An 18,031-nucleotide genomic window follows, 5' to 3' on the forward strand; every position below is an offset into this window, starting at 1 on the left:
TGGAATATGAGACTTTGTAAGGAAAAAAGAGAAAAAAAAAAATCATCATTTTCCGCTAACTTGTGACAAAAAATAAAAAATTCTAGGAACTCGCCGTGCCCCTCACGGAATACCTTGGGGTGTCTTCTTTCCAAAATGGGGTCACTTGTGGCGTAGTTATACTGCCCTGGCAATTTAGGGGCCCAAATGTATGAGAAGTACCTTGCAATCAAAATGTGTAAAAAATGCCCTGCAAAATCCGAAAGGTGCACTTTGGAATATGTGCCCCTTTGCCCACCTTGGCAGCAAAAAAGTGTGACACATCTGGTATCGCCGTACTCAGGAGAAGTTGGGGAATGTGTTTTGGGGTGTCATTTTACATATACCCATGCTGGGTGAGAAAAATATCTTGGTCAAATGCCAACTTTGTATAAAAAAATGGGAAAAGTTGTCTTTTGCCAAGATATTTCTCTCACCCAGCATGGGTATATGTAAAATGACACCCCAAAACACATTGCCCAACTTCTCCTGAGTACGGCGATACCACATGTGTGACACTTTTTTGCTGCCAAGGTGGGCAAAGGGGCGCATATTCCAAAGTGCACCTTTCGGATTTCACCGGTCATTTTTTACACATTTTGATTGCAAAGTTCTTCTCACACATTTGGGCCCCTAAATTGCCAGGGCAGTATAACTACCCCACAAGTGACCCCATTTTGGAAAGAAGACACCCCAAGGTATTCTGTGAGGGGCATGGCGAGTTCCTAGAATTTTTTATTTTTTGTCGCAAGTTAGTGGAAAATGAGACTTTGTAAGAAAAAAAAAAAAAATAAAAAATCATCATCATTTTCCGCTAACTTGTGACAAAAAATAAAAAGTTCTATGAACTCACTATGCCCATCAGCGAATACCTTAGGGTGTCTACTTTCCGAAATGGGGTCATTTGTGGGGGTTTTCTACTGTCTGGGCATTGTAGAACCTCAGGAAACATGACAGGTGCTCAGAAAATCAGAGCCGTTTCAAAAAGCGGAAATTCACATTTTTGTACCATAGTTTGTAAATGCTATAACTTTTACCCAAACCATTTTTTTTTTGCCCAAACATTTTTTTTTTATCAAAGACATGTAGAACTATAAATTTAGCGAAAAATTTATATATGGATGTCTTTTTTTTGCAAAATTTCACAGCTGAAAGTGAAAAATGTCATTTTTTTGCAAAAAAATCGTTATATTTTGATTAATAACAAAAAAAGTAAAAATGTCAGCAGCAATAAAATACCACCAAATGAAAGCTCCATTAGTGAGAAGAAAAGGAGGTAAAATTCATTTGGGTGGTAAGTTGCATGACCGAGCGATAAACGGTGAAAGGAGTGTAGTGCCGAAGTGTAAAAAGTGGCCTGGTCATGAAGGGGGTTTCACCTAGCGGGGCTGAAGTGGTTAAAATGGTACATTTTCTCAGTTTAAACTTTTGTTCCGTGATTTATGTTCTATTCTGAATAAAATATTAGAAGTTGGCACCTCCACATCATTGCATTCAGTTTTTATTCACGATTTGTATAGTGTCCCAACTTTTTTGGAATCCGGTTTGTATTAGAAATGAGCGAAAAATTCAAGAAGTTACAAATCGCGATAAGTCAGGTATACCAGGCCACTCTTGTGGGTCCATCCATACAGATCGACTATGCTGCACGCGGGTTGCAGCCATGCTGCGTTGAAGAACCATGTGGCCAATTAGCCTGCAGATACTTTTCATTAAATAATGAAGACTGCACAGTATAGTTCTTTCTCATTGTTAATGGCCAGTTGTCACCTTTAATGCACCTTTAAAACAGGGGAAGTTGCTGGTATGGGATTTGGCTGCTGGTTAGGTGGGGGCACATTATGCTGGCACACCACTTCTCCAACCACAGAGCTCTCCTGCCCTACAGGTGGGAGCCCTTCTTCTGCCATCTGCTTTTCCTCCTTTTCCACATCATGTAAAATCGATGAGAATATGTCATTAGGAACATCCAACGTCTCCTCTCTCTGTATCTTGCCTTTTGTTGGAAGCAAAACCAGCATACTTATTGGTATTGATTTCTTTTATTAATTGTTTTCAGCGACACTGTCCGTAGTTCATGAGCGCATGAGCTATGCTCAGCTCATAGGACAATGTTGAAGACTGCGCGGAATTTGCACAACAGCATCATGATGTTAGTTTAAGAACCTAAAACTTTAGTGACAGGCCACATGATTGTACTTCCCCAGAGCAGGAATGCAAATGTAATGTCTCATGTGACCTAGAGGTGAGGAGGCTGCGGGAAGTGTGACATACCCACTCCTCCCACTACACGGAGGCTGAGAAAACAGTTACATGTAATGGCAGCGGTCTCCTTCACTGATTAGTTGATTTTTGGGAAGGAACGCTGCTCAATTAAGCTGTGTAAAGGGACCTTAAGGCCTCGTTCACACTTCAGTGTTTGGTCAGTGATTTCCATCAGTGATTTGTGAGCCAAAACCAGAAGTGGAGCCTCCACAGACATGAGGTAGAAGGGAAAGATCTGCTCCTGTTCTGTGTTTAGAGTTGCACCTAGTTTTGGCTCACAAATCACTGATGGAAATCACTGACCAAACACTGAAGTGTGAACGAGGCCTTAAGGTCCCTTTACACAGCTTAATTGAGCAGCGTTCCTTCCCAAAAATCAACTAATCAGTGAAGGAGACCGCTGCCATTACATGCAGTGTTCTCCTCCACAGAATGGGGAGGAGAAATCACTAATGCCATCACTCGTCCCCATACAGAATCTTTGCAGGCAGCAGATAAAGGGCAAATGGTGATTTAGATGACCACATGAAAGATCCCATTACCCGGTGAACGAGTGTTTCGCTAGTTGATTGGGTAATCATCGCACCTTTACACTGGCAGATCAATGCTAACAGGCGTTCCTACAAAGGCTTGTTAGCAATGATCTACGCGATGTTCAGTGTAAAGGGGCCTTTAGTCTGAACGCTACAGATCTTCCTGCCTAAGGAATGGGGAGATAAAATCTCACAGAAGAAATAAATTTCCAAACAGACACCATATTGTTAACTGATTTGCTTGTATCACATTTAACAGTGAATAGTATTTTCTGCCCATAAAACCCTGTTAACTAATACACATGAACCTATTACAGGTCTATTTAATCTTACAATTACCATTATACATGGAGAAAAGTGAATACAACACAGGTCTCCAGATTGATGACCTCATAGCCATCTGGCATAGAACATACATTTCAAGCAACTTACCTATTAGAGGAACGGAATCTGATGTTGCGGGCATAATCTCTGCCACAAGTAACATGAAGACGGTAAGCGACAGAAGCACAGTAATCCCTAGGTGTGCAGAAAACAAAAAGTTCAGTGTAGGTCAATAAATGTTTCTTGGATGTCCTCTGTAGCAACATAAATGTGATAACAATGTATAAAATATATTTTTCAAAATTTTAGCTTTTGAGACCTACAGTATATCAAAAAAGCATCAGTATCAATTTGTGAGAGACCGAGTCAGTAAAGAAAAGACAAAAAGGGTGGCAGTTAAAGAAGGTTCAGTGATTAGTGAGTGAGTCTTTGGAACAGCTAGGACAGAATTAACTGATGTCACTGGATGGTAGTACCTGTTGGCACTCAATGGTGAATTAGAAATGTCTGAACTAAAACAGCAAGACTAGTGAAGTCAAATGATATCAACTCTTGAGAACAATTGTTACATAGTGTATGGATCCTGGGCCCTCATGTATTCAAACTACATCTGCAGATGTTTAACTCCTTAAGTACCAGGCCCATTTTTGTTTTTAACTCCCCACATTCCTAGAGCCATACCTTTCTTAATTTTCCATTCACACAGGAGGGTTTATTTATTTGTGTTAAAAGTTGTATTTTTTTAATGGCACCATTTCATTTACAATTTCTTATATTGGACAATGGGGGAAAAAATGATTTGCGTGGTGAAATTGAAAAAAAAAAATAAACAAACAAATTCCACAAAGGTTTTTTGGTTTTGATATTACAACATTTACTGTGCAAAAAAAAAAAAAAAACATGACGTCCTTATTCTGCGGCTCAATGCAATTATGGCCATACCAAATTTGCGTAAATTTTTTACGTAAATTTGTTTTCCCTTAGTCATAACAGCAGCACAAGTGGGGAGTTCTCCCCTGTGAAACCAGTAGGACAGGTGGAATTTTTGTTTACAATAAATTTCCTACCAAGTAATAATTAAATAATTAGTGAAAACCCACCCCTATAAAGGGCAGGCTGCCCATCCATTCAGTGCTTTTATAACAAGTAGAAACAAACAAGGGTGGGAAATTTGTGTGCTGCTGTTAGGACTAAGAGAAAACAAATTTACGTTAAAAATTAACACTTCCCTTACGTCCTAACCAGCAGCACAAGTGGGGACATAGCAAGTAACCCAACAAATTGGGAGGGGCTTTCCCAGGTATAAACCTATGTTTTTTTTTTTTATGAGAGGGCGGCAGACAGAATGGTATGTCCGAATGCTACCCCCTCTGAACGCCTAGAGTCTAGGCGATAGTGTCTAATGAAAGTGCTTCTTCTCCGCAAAGGAAGTAGATATTGCCCTCATGGAGTGGGCGGTGACAAAGGATGGAGGAGCCAAGCCTTGGGATAAAAAGGCTTCCCGGATTGCCTCCTTTACCCATCTACTTAAAGAGGGTTTGGAGGCTTTCAGACCTTTGCTTTTACCAGAAAAGGAGAGCAGTAGGTGTTCCGATTTCCTATAGTTCGCAGTCCTGTCCAAGTAGATCTTTACATTTCTGGAAATGTCCAAGGAGTGAAGGGCTTCCTCTTCAGGAGATGATGGAATAGGACATAGGACCGGCAGGGAAATGGTTTGATTTCGGTTACCGAAAGAAGGAACCTTAGGAGCAAAGGTCGGTAGAAATCTCAACAGGACAGAGTCCTGGAGAAAGAGGGTATAAGGCTCAGTGGCGGCTAAGGCCTGTAATTCTCCAATCCCTTTGGCCGATGTTATGGCCAGTAAAAATGTGACCTTTAAGGACCAAAACCTAAGGTCTACATTCTCTAAGGGTTTAAAGGGGGGAGAGGATAGCCCCTTTAGAACAATGGATACATCCCAACTAGGGATAGGTCTCAGGATTCTAGGTTTTAGTGTTTCGGCTCCTTTGAGGAACCTCCTGAGTAGGGGGTCTTGAGATAATGGTCTACCTAAAGAGGCAGAGAGAGCACTAATGTGGACTCTGAGAGTAGACGGACTTAGACCCTTGTCCAGGCCGTCCTGCAGGAATTGCAAAATAGCTGAAAGAGGAGGATCTGAGTGTACTACCTCTTTAACAGCACACCACTGAAGAAAGATCTTGTGAATTCTTGAGTATACCTTGTTTGTAGACTCCGCACGGGAGTGTGAAATAGTTCTCAAGGCCTCTGCAGAAAGCCCTCTAGCTTCTAGTAGGGGCCTGTCAATCTCCAGGCTGTCAGATTGAGTTTCCTCAGATCTAGGCAGGGGCCTGTGTTCTGATACACAAGGTCCTGCATTAGGGGAAGTCTCCAATATGTGCCCTGACTCATCTTCATGACCTGGGTAAACCAAGACCTCTTCGGCCAGAATGGTATTATTGCAATGACCGGGGTCTGGTCTTGTCTGATTTTCGTCAATGAAAAAAGTGCACGGGTCTAGCTTTGAGCCTTGACCAAATATTCCCAAATTATGTGAAATGAATGTACTGGTCCCTTGCTGGGGATCAAAGGGAATAAAACTTAGCGTTTAATAAGGATGTAATAAAATAAATGGCACAAAAAAAGGGATACAAAAAATAGATAGACAAGCCCAGATGGGCCAAAGACAATTGCACGAATATGCACCAGTATAAGTATGGAAAGTTCTCACCCGGATGGTTTGATGGACGGACAGGTCTGTGTGGAAGGAACCTGGTTGGCGATGCCACAGGGGAGAAGTCCGATTCTTGGAGGGTGCTGGTCACTGGAGCGCGTGCATTAAGGATGGTACCAAGATGTGCTGGACGGTAGGTGAGGTCGAGAGTAATAGTCCCTGGTGTATCCCTAGTGAGGGGAAAGGGGGGCTAGTAGACCCTGCCTACCTATACGGAGTTCTTGCTCCGCAAGGAGCGACCCCGTCCGGATACCTAACCCTAGTACGGGCCGGTGTCCCTATTGAGCCCTAGAGATGTCCCGACGTGTCACGTTTCCGTTTTAGAAAAACTCATCAGGGGACGTAAAAAAGTAAAGGGTAACAGGCAGAGTAGTGCCTGAAAAAAGAGCAATATTAGCAGCTAGACCAGCTAAAGGGGCTAGCTGCAGGTGTGGGAGCTAAGTCGGTGAGCCAGGGTGATGGCTAGTGGACGCTATAGAACGGTCCAGTGGGGCCTATTCAAGCTCCAGGTACGATGGCCAGGCCAGTGGGACCGGACAACAGAAAGAAAATCCTATCAACAGGACCGTGAGTGCTAGCTAGCCAGTGGGCTGTCAAAGCACATGGACAAAAAACGCTAAAAAAGCGCGTGATGCGGTCACTGTGAGGCCCAAATCAGAGGGTGTGAGGTCAGGGGCTGTCGGCACTGTTTACCTCCGATGTGCCATTTAAATGTAGGCGAGCGCCGCGCGCTCATTACCAAGGCCCGCCCCCCCGAACCTGTCACGTGGAGACCGGTAAGGCTGCGTCCTGTTAACAGGTGTCCTGCGTGCCATGGAACGCAGCGTCGGACGGCGCGTGCGCTCCACAGGCCACCACAGGGGCCGCACAGATGGAGCTGTGCGCAGCGCCGAGGGCGGAGACAGGTGGAGCGCAAGCGTCATATGCCGACGCCGGGATGGCACGCAAGGAAGTAGGAGGGGCGAATGAATAAGAGCCTGGGAGCGGGCAGGGTGCCTAGCAACTAGACGCCGCATTAAGACATACGGCGAACAAGTTGCTAGAACAAGAGGCCAGCGTGTCAGCGGTCTCATTTTATGAAGCAAAAACAAAAACAGTTTATGCTAATTACATCAGAGCTTCTTAGGGAGGATGATCGTGAGCAAATGAACCCAGCTGCTATGACAGGGGGCCGGCGATGAGGGAACCGTAGGGGGCGAAGAAGAGGAGGTTCACGTGGAAGGGATCGCCGTTTTTTAGGGAGTACCCCAAACCAAGGGCAATCCAACCCTCCACCCTCACAATACCCACTACGCAACCGAGTCCAACCATCCCCTCAAAACCCCTAGGTCCCCAGGTTGTTAATCTGTCGTCTCGTCCACTCAGTACCATTGAGACCCAGGTCCTCCAACTAGGCCTTTCTTTTGTCCCCACTCCTAATTTCAATAGATTTGATACTATTAAGGATCTTAATTTATTTGCTCGTAAGTTACGCTGGCATAAATTTTTTAAGTTACAGGAGAGGAAACAGTGCCGTGAACTGGGTATCCCAACTGAAATTTTGTCAGACGTACGCCTGCTTTTTGACCTTGACAAGGGGCCACCACAACACGACGGGCGAGGTCCCTTTACCGACCTTAAAATTAAAAATAACAAAATGCCACCTGTATCTGCTGATCCATCCTGTATAGACGTGTTTTTGGAACTGGTCTCACACCAGGTCGAAGAAATTAGACCTCCACACTGCTCTAATGTTGACCGTGCCCAGGCCACCGTGATTTCTGATCTCGAGAATGACCGCTCCATCGTAATTAAACCTTCGGACAAAGGGGGCAACACGGTGGTCATGGATCAGGGTCAGTACAGAGCAATGTGTGAGTCTCTATTAAACGATCCTTCCACCTATGAGGTGTTACCTCGAGATCCCTCTAATGAATTTAGATCAGAACTCAAATCTATTCTAGAGGAGGCGAAGTTGGCAAACCTTATCTCCGACGATGAATTTAAGTTTCTGTTTCCCCCGTGTCCCCGCATGGCAACGTTCTATTGCCTTCCTAAACTACACAAGGGCGTTAACCCACTCAAGGGACGACCTATAGTCTCAGGGGTGGACAATCTCTGCCAAAATACAGGGATCTACGTGGATAAAATTCTGGCTCCGTTTGTGACCACCCTTCCATCCTACACTCGTGACACGACAGATCTTTTGAAGCGGCTGGAGGGCATCTACACTGAGGCGAATAGTCTATTGGCCAGTATAGATGTGGAGGCCCTTTACTCCAGTATTCCACATTCACTAGGCCTCAAGGCTGTTGAACATTTCCTGAGTAGCCGAGGTCGTCAGTATCGCGCCCACAGTCTGTTTATTCTCCGTTTATTGGAGTTCACGCTTACTCATAACGTGTTCTCTTTTAGCGGCAGGATCTACCACCAGCTCAGGGGCACCGCGATGGGGAGCCCATGCGCCCCCTCGTATGCCAACCTGTTCCTGGGCTGGTGGGAAGAGACCCTGATTTTTACGGATACCGGGTCCGTACTATTAGATCCTGTGGGACTGTGGGCGCGATACATCGACGACATTTTTATCATCTGGAATAGTGATGAAGTCGCTTTTTGTTCTCTGGTGAAGGCCCTTAATGTCAACAATATAGGCCTCCGTTTTACCAGCGAAAATAATACCACTCATCTGCCATTTTTGGATGTCCTTATTTCTAAAACTGAGGAGGGAGAACTGACCACGACAGTTTACAGGAAGCCTAGTTCAACCAACAATTTGCTTAGGTGGGAAAGCAGCCACCCGCTCCCACTTAAGAAAGGCATCCCAAAAGGTCAGTATCTCCGCCTCAGGAGAAATTGCTCTTCCAAAAAGGATTTTATCAAACAGGCAGCTGACTTACGATTAAGATTCCTTCAGCGAGGATACCCGGACAGGGTGTTGCGACTAGCCTTCAGAGCAGCATTGCAGGCAGATCGCACAGATCTCCTAACTCCTAAACCTCACCAGGAACATACGGGGAACCTCATCCGTATGATTAGGACTTTCGACCGTGCAGCACCTGAAGTTCGCAATATTCTATGCAAAAATTGGGGTGTCCTCATGATGGATCCAGACCTCAGAGAGGTCTTGGGACCACACCCTAACATCACCTATCGCAGGGGTCGTAACCTCCGCGACAGGTTGGTCTCAAGCGAATTTATACCGCCTGTACCCTCGGGTACTGCATGGTTGCAGTCAAACATCAAAGGCTGCTACAGATGTAGTGGGTGCATTGCATGCAGTCATTTGCAAACAGGTAGGACCTTCCGCAGTAATAACACCGGTAAAGTCTACACCATTAACCACTTCATCAATTGCAGGACCCGGGGGGTGATTTACCGCCTCGCCTGTGAATGCGGTAAGGAATATGTCGGTAAGACTATCCGAGAGTTTCGCAGGCGGGTGGGTGAACACCTCAATGATATATCCAAGAGCAAAGACACACCAATAGCCAACCACATCCGCATTCATCATAATGGCACTGCCCATGTGTCCTTCATGGGCATTGACCGGGTCGTCCCTCCACGTCGTGGAGGTGACTGGGACCGGGCGATCCTCCAGCGTGAACTCCGCTGGATCTATTATCTTAAATCCATGACACCGTTGGGGCTTAATGAACAGCTTAATTTTAGCTGTTTTCTGTGACCATTTGATGGCACTATCTTGTCCCATCACTTCTGGATTTAATTTAATTTAATTTAATCAAAACTACTTCATTTCAATCGATTATACCGAATCGTTATACCTCATGTCACCTCTATCTCCTGGCCTCATCGCCGGCCCCCTGTCATAGCAGCTGGGTTCATTTGCTCACGATCATCCTCCCTAAGAAGCTCTGATGTAATTAGCATAAACTGTTTTTGTTTTTGCTTCATAAAATGAGACCGCTGACACGCTGGCCTCTTGTTCTAGCAACTTGTTCGCCGTATGTCTTAATGCGGCGTCTAGTTGCTAGGCACCCTGCCCGCTCCCAGGCTCTTATTCATTCGCCCCTCCTACTTCCTTGCGTGCCATCCCGGCGTCGGCATATGACGCTTGCGCTCCACCTGTCTCCGCCCTCGGCGCTGCGCACAGCTCCATCTGTGCGGCCCCTGTGGTGGCCTGTGGAGCGCACGCGCCGTCCGACGCTGCGTTCCATGGCACGCAGGACACCTGTTAACAGGACGCAGCCTTACCGGTCTCCACGTGACAGGTTCGGGGGGGCGGGCCTTGGTAATGAGCGCGCGGCGCTCGCCTACATTTAAATGGCACATCGGAGGTAAACAGTGCCGACAGCCCCTGACCTCACACCCTCTGATTTGGGCCTCACAGTGACCGCATCACGCGCTTTTTTAGCGTTTTTTGTCCATGTGCTTTGACAGCCCACTGGCTAGCTAGCACTCACGGTCCTGTTGATAGGATTTTCTTTCTGTTGTCCGGTCCCACTGGCCTGGCCATCGTACCTGGAGCTTGAATAGGCCCCACTGGACCGTTCTATAGCGTCCACTAGCCATCACCCTGGCTCACCGACTTAGCTCCCACACCTGCAGCTAGCCCCTTTAGCTGGTCTAGCTGCTAATATTGCTCTTTTTTCAGGCACTACTCTGCCTGTTACCCTTTACTTTTTTACGTCCCCTGATGAGTTTTTCTAAAACGGAAACGTGACACGTCGGGACATCTCTAGGGCTCAATAGGGACACCGGCCCGTACTAGGGTTAGGTATCCGGACGGGGTCGCTCCTTGCGGAGCAAGAACTCCGTATAGGTAGGCAGGGTCTACTAGCCCCCCTTTCCCCTCACTAGCGATACACCAGGGACTATTACTCTCGACCTCACCTACCGTCCAGCACATCTTGGTACCATCCTTAATGCACGCGCTCCAGTGACCAGCACCCTCCAAGAATCGGACTTCTCCCCTGTGGCATCGCCAACCAGGTTCCTTCCACACAGACCTGTCCGTCCATCAAACCATCCGGGTGAGAACTTTCCATACTTATACTGGTGCATATTCGTGCAATTGTCTTTGGCCCATCTGGGCTTGTCTATCTATTTTTTGTATCCCTTTTTTTGTGCCATTTATTTTATTACATCCTTATTAAACGCTAAGTTTTATTCCCTTTGATCCCCAGCAAGGGACCAGTACATTCATTTCACTGATTTTCGTCAATACCCGTGGTATCATGGAAAGTGGAGGGAATATGTATGCCAGACTGAACCTCCATGGAATGGACAGAGCGTCTATCGCCAAGGGATTGTCCTCCTTGTAGAGGGAGCAGAACTTGTCCACCTTCGCATTCAACCGGGTCGCCATCAAGTCGATCTCTGGAGTACCCCAACGTAGAGTGATCTGGGAGAAGATGTCTCTGTTCAGTGACCATTCGCCTGGAACTGGTAGACCCCGACTGAGTCGATCTGCAACTATGTTGAGATCTCCCCTGATGTGAACCGGGATAGGTGGGATAAACTGAGCTCTGCCCAAGAGAGAATTAGACCAACTTCGTGGAGAAGAGGTTGAGATCTCGTACCCCCCTGTCTGTTGACGTAAGCGACCACAGTGGTGCTGTCCGAACGGACTCTCACCGCCTTCCAGCGGATGAGAGGAAAAAAGTTATAAAGAGCTAGACGTACAGCTCTTAGTTCTCTCATATTGGACGAGAGAAGCCTCTCCTGTGGAGTCCAGATACCTTGTACTGGACTGTCTTCCAGATGGGCTCCCCAACCTAGAAGGGAGGCGTATGTGGTCAATGTGATCCAACGAGGTTGAATCAAGGACCTCCCATCTGATAGGTTCCTCCACCATTTGAGTGAGGAGCGGACTTTGACAGACAGGGAGTAAGTCTTGTCCAACCCCTTTGGGTTGTGGTTCCAGACAGCTAACACTTCTTCTTGAAGTGGACGGAGGTGCCAAAGGGCCCAAGGAACTGCCTCTGCAGATGCTGACATGTGGCCCAACATCTTCATAAGTGTTCTGATGGATACTCGACGAGGTGCCATGAGGAACTGAGCGGCTCTTGTGACTCGATCTTTCCTTTCCGGGGAGAGAAAGAGAGTCATCCTTTGAGAATCCACTATAAACCCCAGGAACACCCTAGAAGTGGAAGGTATGATTTGGGATTTTTCCCAATTTATCAGCCAGCCCAACCGCTGGAGAGTCTGAAGAGCCAGATGAAGATGGGACTGAAGAACGTCTATAGACGCAGCTTTTAAGAGCCAATAGTTTAGATATGGCACGATTTCTAGTCCTTGAAGCCTGAGCTTGGCAACAACCGGAGCCACAACCTTGGTAAAGGTGTGGGGTGCGGAAGAGATGCCAAAGGGTAGAACAGCAAACTGGTAATGCTTTACCACACTTTTTATGGAGACCGCAACTCTTAGGAACTTTCGGTGAGTTGGATGAATAGGGACATGAAGATAAGCGTCCTTTAGGTCTATGGTGACCATGAGGTCTCCTGGATCTAGAATGTTGATTAAGGAACGGATGGTCTCCATTCTGAAGCGCTTCTGTCTAATGAAGCGATTTTGGTAGCATAGATCTATTATCATGCGCCATTCTCCAGAAGGCTTTGGGACTAGAAATATGGGGGAATACACCCCTCGCCCTCGTTCCTGGGAGGGAACCTCCTCTAGGGCTTTTTTGTGGATATAAAGTAGGACTGCGTCCTACAGAATCTTTTGTTTGATTTGGGGTAAAGGTCGGGTTAAAACAAATTTCTCCTGAGGGGGAGACACGAAATCTATCGTGTACCCGAACATAATTATATCTAGGACCCACTGGTCCGAGATCTCTTGCAGCCAGGTCTGCTGAAAAAAACTTAAACGACCTCCAACCGGAGGATTGAACGGAGGGTCTGGAGGGGAAGGGAGAAGGTAAGCGGGAGAGTCATAGGTCCGCCTTACGTTCACTGCCTCTACCACAACCGCGTCTGGAGGACGCCTGACGCCTCTGGGATCTCTTGGAGGTATTATCGGCGACCCATGGTCACAACCAAAGGGGCCTACGGCTGGCAGAAGAAAGCGCCATACTTTTCGCAGCCAGCTTCAAATATTGCGCAGAGACGTCACATAGAAAATACGCTCCCAATAGCAGAGTCTCGAATTGGTCCAGAATATCCGTTCTGTCCACACCGGCCTCTAGGTCAGCCTGAATTCTTAAAATGCGGGAACGTACAAAGTCCGCAGTTTCAGAGGAGGCGACAGCTACTGACGCGGAGGCTGCCGCAGCAGAATAATTACGCCTTAAGGTGCAATCGACCTTACGGTCTAACGGGTTCTGGAGATTACTACCGTCATATGTAAGCATAAAACGTTTAAGATTTTCGTCCACTTTAAAGGTTCTTAACCCTCTAGAGGTGGATGGCGGAGTTTCCCCTTGCTCAACATCACGGTCCCTTGACCGGATGGAGCGTAAAAGCCTTTTGGTCTTCTCAGCTAGAAACAGGAACAGCAAATCTTCGTCGGCAGAGGAAGAGGAGGAATGGTCATCCACGGAAATCTCTTCCAGCATAGGCATCGGACCCGGAGATGATTCTCTTGGCCTCTTTGAGGCGAGGGCGCTTTTAATTTCGGAAATAGAATTTCCTATGAAGTCTTTCATCCATCCGAACATGTCGCTTGCAGTGGGTTGCGACAGAGGTGGACAACATGATCAACACCGATTGTACTCGTAGGAGTCCGGCATTGGAATCTCGGAGGAAGCACAGACTAAATGTCTCTGCTTATGGGTGGATTTACTGCGCTGATCACCGTTAGGAGATGCCATCTGAAAAGGAATGTTCAGAAGTAGTAGTAATAGCCACAGGTGTAGCTTTAGCTCTCAGTAGTAGTTTAGCAGGCACAGAACTGTAGCCTTAGCTCTCTGCTCAGAAAGAGGAAGTACTCCTCTTGTTGTGGGCTTATATAGGTGGAAGGCTCCACCTCCTAACCCTAGATCGCCCCCCTCTGGATAGCGCCGTCTTACTTATGTTTCACCTAGAAATATAAGTTTTTAAAATATATATATATATATATATATATATATTATATATTATTAAATATGCAGGCCGTAGGGCTCAAGTAAGTAAAACACACTTGCGTTTTGATTTTAACAACGCTGGCCGAAACCGGAAGTCGTCAATGACGCACTTCCTGTCGGCCGTGCAGCATGCAGCAGGAGCCGGCGAGAGACGCCGGCGATCCGAGTCCTGTAGGTGGCCGAGCCGATAGGCTCCGCCCCTGTAGCCCGGACCGCCGCTCCCGCAGATGCAGCATGCGGCGGATCGCGAATTACCACCAAAGGCAGGGGGGACCGGAGCGACTTGATGTCCACAAGCTAGGAGACAAGCGGTAGGAAAGAAAAAGTTGGTCAAGTAGAAGTATCTTAAAGTGACAGGCCATAGCCTGACCCGTCCTACTGTCCACAGGGACAGAGAAAAAAAGCACTGAATGGATGGGCAGCCTGCCCTTTACAGGGGTGGGTTTTCACTAATTATTGAATTATTACTTGGTAGGAAATTTATTGTCAACAAAAATTCCACCTGTCCTACTAGTTTCACAGGGGAGAACTCCCCACTTGTGCTGCTGGTTAGGACGTAAGGGAAGTATCATTTTTGGTTTACCACTTTAAAAAAAAATAAAAACATTTGAAAAAATAAAATATATATTTTCGTCACCACTTTCTGACTGTAATTTTTTTAAATATTTCTGTCTACAGAGCTGTATAAGGGCTTGTTTTTTGTGGGATGAACTGTTGTTATTATTGGTACAATTTTTTGGGGTATGTACGACTTTTGGATCACTTTTATTACATTTCTTTTTAGGGGGGATAATTTAACAAAAAATGGTGAATCAAGTGTTTTTATTTATTTATTGCCGTTATGGCACTCACTGCACAGGAAAAATATTTTTTATATTTTAATAGTTTAGACATTTTGTGATGCAGCGATACCTGTTTTGTTTATTTTTTGTTGCTTATTTTTATATGTAAAATTGGGAAAGGTGATTAGAATTTTAATATATTTTTTTTCTTTTTACATAACTTTTAGCCCCCTTAAGGGACTAGAACATGGAATCTTCTGATTGTTTGGTTCAGAGAACATAATAGAGAACTATTATGGTCTATTATGGTGTATGGGATTATGACACTCTGCTGAGCCATGCCTTGTGCACGGCTATACAGGCAGTTAACGATTACAGCCCTGGAAACCTTCAGCAGGCCCAGTATTGTCATGGTAACCAATCAGAATCCTGTGATTTTGCTGCAGGGGCTCCTATCAGAAAGCAGAGGGATCCCCCTCCCTATGCCGAACCCCGTTGGATTGGAGGGTTTAAATGACCGGGTTTGCTGATTACAGTCATTGCAGCCATTTGCCGGATGTATTATACAGCCGGCACCCTCCATATATGGAGTGGGTTCAGCCTAAAATATTGATATATGGAACTTCACAATACAGTTGCATTTGGTGCAACATTCATGTGTGTTAAGCTGGAGCTACACAAAGATATTTGGTGTCAGATGTCACACAACCATGGATCGCAGTTTAGCAGTGAACCTTAGGAACGATTACAATGTGACTTGCAGGTTGCCTCAACCACAGAATTATGAAAAATTCAACCTTGCTGGTTATTTTATTTTCAAATTTGTTATATGACCGAGTGGGTGGGGGTTGTATGGTGAGCGTGGGCGATCTTTACTAGCCACTGGAGTGAGGCTGGCAGAGGAGAAGGGGATTGCAGGGAAGTAGCTGGGGGGCTGGTAACTCCAAAGGGTTCACTTACTATTTCTTGCAACGGTAAATGTCTAATTTATAAAATACATGACATACTTCAAGCACATTTATTAATTAAGCAATTACAACATTCCTCTTGTCATTTTCCATACAGTCAGAGTTGTGCTTATAGTGGCTCACCCCTCCTATCACTGTGGTAATGGTGCTCTGCTAAAAAGTGGTTCACCTGGTCACTTCCTTAAGACAAATGTTAATATAATTGAATAGCAGGCACTCACCATCTGTATTTCATACGTATAATAGATTGAATTTATTTATAGAGAATAATATCATAAAACCTATCATAGGATATCATTAAAAACATACGACATAGAATAAGACATCAAGCATGGAACATTTAGCATAAAATGTAGGGATAAACAAAAAGTATAAAAAGTACATGCAGCGACACTGATCCAAATCTGGATCGGTTATTAATGCTGAAGAAAGAGAGTATGCCTCTATAGATTATGTAGGTTTGGTTGTCTCTACTCACAAGAGATTGGGTTTCGCTTACTGCAGGGGAGTCCCACCTGCAGTACAGCTACTCACCCCACCCGGGAGATTCTCCTCCGCACTCGAAGTCAGCGTCCCACGTGGTATAGCTTGTAGTCACGTGCCTTGGCTTCAGTCACGTGACGGAGGCAGCAAACTTTTTGTTTTCTTTGTTTATTCTGCCCCGTCTTTTAAAGTGTACTTTTAGTCCTGCAGGTCAAGCTGGTGTGGATAAGAATACAAACTACCCAGGACTAAAAGTGCCCTTTGGAAGACGAGGCAGAATAAACAAAGAAAACAAAAAGTTTCCGGTCTCCATCACGTGACTGAAGCCAAGTCACGTGACTATAGGCTATACCACGTGGGATGCCGACTTCAAGTGAGTAGCTGTACTGCAGGTGGGACACCCCTGCAGTAAGCGAAACCCAATCTCTAGTGAGTAGAGACAACCAAACCTACATAATCTATAGAGGCATACTCTCTTTTTTCTGCACTAATAACCGATCCAGATTTGGACAGTTACTTTGTTCAGGTGTCCCATCTGACAATACTGTATCTGTTTATTACCTAAGGGCATATAAAGACTCCATCACAACATTGGATTGACTGACAAACATTGTCAGCAAAACCACAGCATACCTTGACGGATATTGATACAATTTTGGACAAGTTCTGAATAACTATACTAACAAACATATGTGTGACTCCTAATGAATCGTCTAATGTATCTCTAAACCATTTAATACCATTAACTTATGCCACATCAGGACTGAAATAATCAAGATCACGACACCCACAAACTCATTGTCGCTGCATGAACTTTTTATACTTTTTATGGTTTATCCCTACATTTTATGCTACATTTTCCATGCTTGATGTCTTATTCTATGTTTTTATTATATCTTATGATTGAATTTATTTATAGAGAATAATATCATAAAAACTATCTATTATATGTATGAAATACAGAGTGAGTGCTTGCTAATCAATTATATAATTGCAATGTACTTTCAGATAAAACATTAGGGAGCCACATAACATATTCCTAATAATAAAATGAGCGCTGTTGGCAGCAGGAACAGTACTAAAATATGCCAGGTTTCCCTCTTTTATTTGCTCCATTTTCTTACTTTCTTTCTCTAAACCTAACAATCAAGCAACCAAAAAATGTGCTCATCGACCTGCTTGGAGAAAAGGATTGTCTAAGTTACAATTTATTGAATCATACTGGATTTTAATGATGTACAGTCACTGAAAATAGCTGATAGCAGGTAGAAAAGGGGATATCTTATTGCTTCATAGAAGGACGATGACAAGATGAATATACACGTTTGACTCATCCGATTCAGTGAACAGAACACTACTGGCCAATTTTACAAATGGTTCATGTTCTAAAGTTGAAATAAAACCTTTTACTTTTGTACTGTAAAGCTTGAGGTAATATAGTTGTATAAGAACACATCATTCACACTAAAAACCAAATAAGACATGTACCCCCAAGGTTACAACGTTCCTTTCCTGATATACCAAAACTGTGGCAGAAATATAGTAATAAAACTCAGCTTTATAATGATCCAGGACAATACCAAAGAATAGCCCTTCATGGGCTGTCTATATGATAAATGTCTTTACAAAATATCTAGTAAAATTATAGTCAACAAAGATGACCTCATCTATGCTCATTCTAATAGAACATCATTTATTTATTTTTTAAGTGTAGCTGCCTCCCTATCTGTATATAACCTGTTTTACTATGGGGGATCTAAAAGTGGCCCTGGAAAAAACTAAGGCCCTGATTTATCATACCTTCATTCCAGAATTCTGGCATAAAAATGGCAAAATAGGGGTTTGCAATTTTTTGCACTCATTTGCGCAAAATTTTAATATGGGTGGGAAAGTGGGTGTGGTTGGCTATGTTAATGAGTTTC

At 44.8% G+C, this 18,031-nt stretch overlaps 1 protein-coding gene across 1 annotated transcript in view; it reads right to left on the reverse strand.

Moving 5' to 3' along the window:
* LOC122926685 (neuronal acetylcholine receptor subunit alpha-7-like) overlaps positions 1-18,031 on the reverse strand; it is a 384,000-nt gene that overhangs the window by 90,074 nt on the left and 275,895 nt on the right. The window contains exon 8 of the mRNA XM_044278149.1: positions 3,249-3,335. Coding sequence (XP_044134084.1) covers positions 3,249-3,335 — 87 coding nt within the window. The remainder of the gene's footprint in view (positions 1-3,248; positions 3,336-18,031) is intronic.

This window comes from Bufo gargarizans, chromosome 1 (assembly GCF_014858855.1).
Source record: "Bufo gargarizans isolate SCDJY-AF-19 chromosome 1, ASM1485885v1, whole genome shotgun sequence".
NCBI lineage: Eukaryota > Metazoa > Chordata > Amphibia > Anura > Bufonidae > Bufo > Bufo gargarizans.